This window comes from Bison bison, unplaced genomic scaffold (assembly GCF_000754665.1).
Source record: "Bison bison bison isolate TAMUID 2011002044 unplaced genomic scaffold, Bison_UMD1.0 scf7180017864499, whole genome shotgun sequence".
NCBI classification, from domain to species: Eukaryota; Metazoa; Chordata; class Mammalia; order Artiodactyla; family Bovidae; genus Bison; species Bison bison.
Window position 1 is genome coordinate 4,230,821 of NW_011495058.1, and position 631 is coordinate 4,231,451.

Sequence of the window (631 nt, forward strand, 5' to 3'; positions counted from 1 at the left end):
GTCCCACCCCCTGCGCTCCCGGCACACCGCAGTGCCTGGCGCGCCCGCGCAAGCTCACTAGCTCACTCGGGGCGCTGGGCGGGCGGGGCGGCGCTGACGTCACCCACTGACCCCTTTCACCCCCCGGCCGAGGGGCGGTGGCCGCGCAGGCTCCGCGGGACGGACTCACGGACAGACAGGGGACGGAAGGACGGGCGTACGGCCAGGCCATGCCCGGGGAGGCTGCCCGCGCCGAGCTGCTGCTGCCGGAGGCGGGCGGGCCGGGACCCCGCACAGGTGAGGCCGCGGCGCGCTCTCCCTCCCGCTTGCGTGTGTCTCTGCCAGCCCCTCTCTTCGTCCCTTCTCGTCTCTACCCCTCTCCCTCTCCGACCCTGTCCCTCTACCAGCTCCGTCCCATTTTCTCTTCGCGACCCCCTCCCCGCCCTCTCTCTGTTCCCGTCCCTTGTCCATCCCCGCACTGTCCCCTTCCTTGGTCCCCAGTCCTCGCCCAACGTAGCCCAACCCTGGCCCCTACTTAGGACCGCAGGGAAGGGCGGGGTGGATTAGATGTCCTCCGGGAGCCAAAAGCGACTTGAAGGCGTGAGCTTCCCGGCTCCGGTGGGCGGGCGTCCCCCGCCGCGCCCCATTGTGG

General features: G+C 71.8%; 1 protein-coding gene across 1 annotated transcript in view; it reads left to right on the top strand.

Annotated features, from left to right (window-relative positions):
- Nucleotides 1-129: 129 nt before the first annotated feature.
- Nucleotides 130-631, top strand: part of NACAD (NAC alpha domain containing) — an 11,966-nt gene continuing 11,464 nt past the window's right edge. The window contains exon 1 of the mRNA XM_010829112.1: nucleotides 130-311. Coding sequence (XP_010827414.1) covers nucleotides 210-311 — 102 coding nt within the window. The 5' untranslated portion in view covers nucleotides 130-209. The remainder of the gene's footprint in view (nucleotides 312-631) is intronic.